At 48.3% G+C, this 4,104-nt stretch overlaps 1 protein-coding gene across 1 annotated transcript; it reads left to right on the forward strand.

The window, feature by feature from the left end:
* Positions 1-2,810: 2,810 nt before the first annotated feature.
* Positions 2,811-3,727, forward strand: Pmar_PMAR013375 (hypothetical protein; the record flags this gene model as incomplete). The annotated part of the gene is made up of 3 exons (XM_002772813.1): positions 2,811-2,904; positions 2,959-3,030; positions 3,489-3,727. The coding sequence occupies 3 exons, from the start codon at positions 2,811-2,813 to the stop codon at positions 3,725-3,727; spliced, it is 405 nt and encodes a 134-aa protein (XP_002772859.1).
* Positions 3,728-4,104: the final 377 nt, after the last annotated feature.

A 4,104-nucleotide genomic window follows, 5' to 3' on the forward strand; every position in this document is an offset into this window, starting at 1 on the left:
TTGTCTGTTGGCCGCTAGAGAGCTATGAAGTTAGGAACTGCCGAAGTCCATCACATCATCATATCTATACGGATGATTCTCTCCTCAAGAGTGACAGTTCAGCCGGCGCTGTCTTCGTTGCCCTCAACAATTCAGACAGTGTCTGTCTGAAGGAAGCCTTTCGGCCAGCACCGTGTCACGGTTCTCGCCGCCAAAAGACCCTGGTTCGTGACAATTCAAGATTACTATCTCCTATTGGCAAGATCATTCTCAGCCGGTGCAGATGCCTCTTTGTTTACCGTCACAGCCTGTGACTCACAGGATTGGTATCGACAACTCGCGCCTTTGTCCCACATGTGGGATCGCTGAAGACGGCTACCACGAACTAGTTGTCTGCCCCAATACAAGCTCTCGACCCCTATGGCATAATGCTCTAGAAACAATTGACCAGTACTCGGTTTCTCGGGACAAGTTGGTCATCTTATCGTCGGCCTGCCGGTAGATCGAGGCTGCCAGATCTACTAGCTTAGTAGTACTAAGGCGAGCGGTTGATTTAGTTGCTCGCCGAGCTTCGAGTACCGAGCAATGCTCGGTACTCAAAGCTTCATCTAATAGCCTTGCGATTATACGGTTTGTTATAGTCTGATTAAGCGGCTGGCATCGGACTTTCAACCACCACCACCACCACCAACAACAACAACAACAACAACTGCACTGCAGTTACTGCAGCATCGTGAGGTGAGACCTAATAGATCTTTTGGTAGAGGCCCGTAGTATCGACAACGTGTCGCAGCTCCAGTTTCTGGATGGTAAAGTTTCTAGAAGTGGGTAAATCTAAGAAGCATCTGCTCAGTTTATATGGGAGACCCTTGGCCGAGTGGTTGAGGGGACAGTTGCCGGTAGTTCGTTGGGTTATACGGCAGAGGATCTGCCCGCGAGGGTACAAGTGCCTCAGGTGCCGATTATGTGAAGTACCTTGTCGATCGCTTTCAAATTTTTGGAGCGTTTGAAATGCCGCTAAGGAGTAAAGACTATTACCTCCGGGTCCCACAAGTAATACTTGTCAAGTTACCTGACTTTGATCTATCCGACCGTTCCACAGCGTGGTGAGCTCTCGAGTGACTAGAGTTGAGGGTTGGAAGTTTGTCGTCGTTAGACTGATGAGCAGTCCGCTCAATTCGACAGGTTTTCTGGCTAGTGGCCGAGAACGGAGCCGATGGAACATTCCTTTTCATCGATTTCCTTGACTTCCGAACCAAAGGAGTTGAATGCGAATTGAAAGTGTTCTCCTCAAAAATTGCTACCCTAGTGAAAAAAGAGTAGTTTGGACCCCATCGTGAGGGCCTCACGGTGAGGCATGTATCATAAGCAGTGTGGAGGAAATATCCACATAGTCAATTAAATGTGTGGCCGACGATATAAAATTATTGAAGAAAATTCGGGAAATTACCTTACATTCCTACCCTAATTCGTATACAAACGCCTATAATAAGTGAAGAAACTCCTGACTCAGTCCTGGGATCAGCTGAGGGAAGCAAACATATATTCCAACACCGACCATAAGAATTCGTGGTGTTATTTCACTTCATCAATAGATAGCTTGGCTACCACTCTAACTGGTCTCCATTCGCTTCGGCAGTCTTTGTTATTAATGCGGGTCGCGGATGGCGAGACTCCTTTTTATGATGGGGAACATTATAATCAAGATCATGACCGTTCGAACCGTGGCTCATGAATATTAATAATAGTACTTGCAGCTTTTCGAGGCTGCGTTTAGGATTTGCAGTCTCTCACAGGTCCGAACGGTCGACGGCGAACGACTGTCTTGCGGATACCTGCACAGCTAAGTCAGGGTGACGCAAGGAAATCCAAGCTTATGAAGGTTGGTCATAACGTCCAAAGGTGTCCGAGTCCCGACTCTCGCAAGGAGAGTCTTCTTACAAATATAGTCGCACGATGACTTGATCTTCAGCTCATGCAATTTTGCCTCTTGATAGCAAGTCCCACTTGCGATGCCAAAATCCTTATTTATTGAGCGTCGTTGTGTTGTTAATAAATTGGTAGTGCAGCGCCACTGATGGTCTCAGCCCGATTCGTTTGGCCATGGAATACTAGGCGCTCAGCTGCAATGCGGGAGTTTAAGGTCCTGTGTCGATATGCCCGTTAATTGTAGGTTGTGACAATCTGATTGCTTACCGAATCGAACCTTGCTCAAGTTGAGCTGCTCATTCCATGGGTGGTAGGCAAGAACCTCCACTTCTCCTTTGCATCAGTTCACACAATTAAATTTGGGCCCCAAATTTTAGGGTGAGCAGCCTGTCAGCTGTATCTCCTAGATCTACCCCAGGTATTGCTCCGACCACTGTGATTATCGCAGTGATCGGAGCAGTACCGATATGCGCGCGTCGCACGCCGTGCGATAGTCTCGTATGATAGGAGTAATTGTGACGACCCAGCGGATCGTCCTCGTCTTATTTGTAGGAGTCCCAGCCGATGACCACTGAGACCTTTGGATTCCGAGCGGTCTGGACAGCAGGATAGCATCTGTGGTCCTCAGGTTGCGGACCAGAGAATTCTCCATAGTGAAGTAGGGATTATGAAGTCCAAGCGAGCTGCTACCTGCCGCCCATTCCGCACGGAGGAGAGTATCACAAAATCTTGGCACGCATACGCTTGGCCCGATATCTCCAGTCGTTTCAATGTGTTGCGCTCGCACCGTGTTCTCTCTCATCACATTTGGATAATACTTATCTCTCTAGAATCAGTCTAATCGATGAGCTTCCTAGCCGAGTGTTCTGTCCTTCAGTTCCCCAGTCCCAACTTCTCCTATGATGGTTGCCCACGCTTATACCGTGTTGTCTGTTTTCTCTCTGGTCTCTCTGACGTGTGGAGCCGAGAAGACCTATGGGGTGGATCAAGTTGCGCGTAAGGACTCCGGGCCTACTTATAACAATTGTGACTTCTCTATTTCCTCATCAGATCCCAATAACATGGGAACCGTGCGTGGGGTCTCGGCTATCAACTTAGATACTATTAGACAAGATTATGAAAGTAAAGTAGATACTAGTAGCAAGGATTACATTGATCATCAACGTATGTTGGCTTCTGATTCGACTCGTGGGCTCAGTGAGATGAGCTCTTCGACGACCACAACTGGATCATCTACAACTGTCACCTCTCCGGCTTTGATTTCAAGCACTACGTCCTCGACCTCCACTACTGGGAGCACTACGACTAAGGCCTCTACAACCACGAGCACTACGACTACGGCCTCTACAACTACTACCACTACGACTACGGCCTCTACAACTACGACCACTACGACTGAGGCCTCTACAACTACGACCACTACGACTAAGGCCTCTACAACCACGAGCACTACGACCCAGATCTCTACAACTACTACCACTACGACTACGGCCTCTACAACTACGAGAACTACGACTGAGGCCTCTACAACTACGACCACTACGACTACGGCCTCTACAACTACGAGCACTACGACCCAGGCCTCTACAACTACGAGCACTACGACCCAGGCCTCTACAACTACGAGCACTACGACCCAGGCCTCTACAACTACGAGCACTACGACCCAGGCCTCTACAACTACGAGCACTACGACCCAGGCCTCTACAACTACGAGCACTACGACCCAGGTTTCTACAACCACGAGCAGTACGACCCAGGTTTCTACAACCACGAGCACTACGGCCCAGGTTTCTACAACCACGAGCACTACGACTAAGGCCTCTACAACCACGAGCAGTACGACAAAGGCCTCTACAACTACGAGTACTACAACTGAGGCCTCTACAGCTACGAGCACTACAACAACAACAACAACGACTACTACTACTACTACTACTACTACTACTACTACTACTACTACTACTACTACTACTACTACTAATACTACTACATCAACGACTACGACTACGACTACAACAACGATTACTACAACTACAACAACGACTACTACAACGACGACTACTACAACGACGACTACTACAACGACGACGACCACGACTACTACAACAACGACGACAACTACAACGACGACCACTACTACAACAACGACTACTACAACAACGACTACGACTACATCAACGACTACGATTACAT

The sequence above is a fragment of the Perkinsus marinus genome, assembly GCF_000006405.1.
Source record: "Perkinsus marinus ATCC 50983 genomic scaffold scf_1104296960390, whole genome shotgun sequence".
Taxonomy (NCBI): domain Eukaryota; phylum Perkinsozoa; order Perkinsida; family Perkinsidae; genus Perkinsus; species Perkinsus marinus.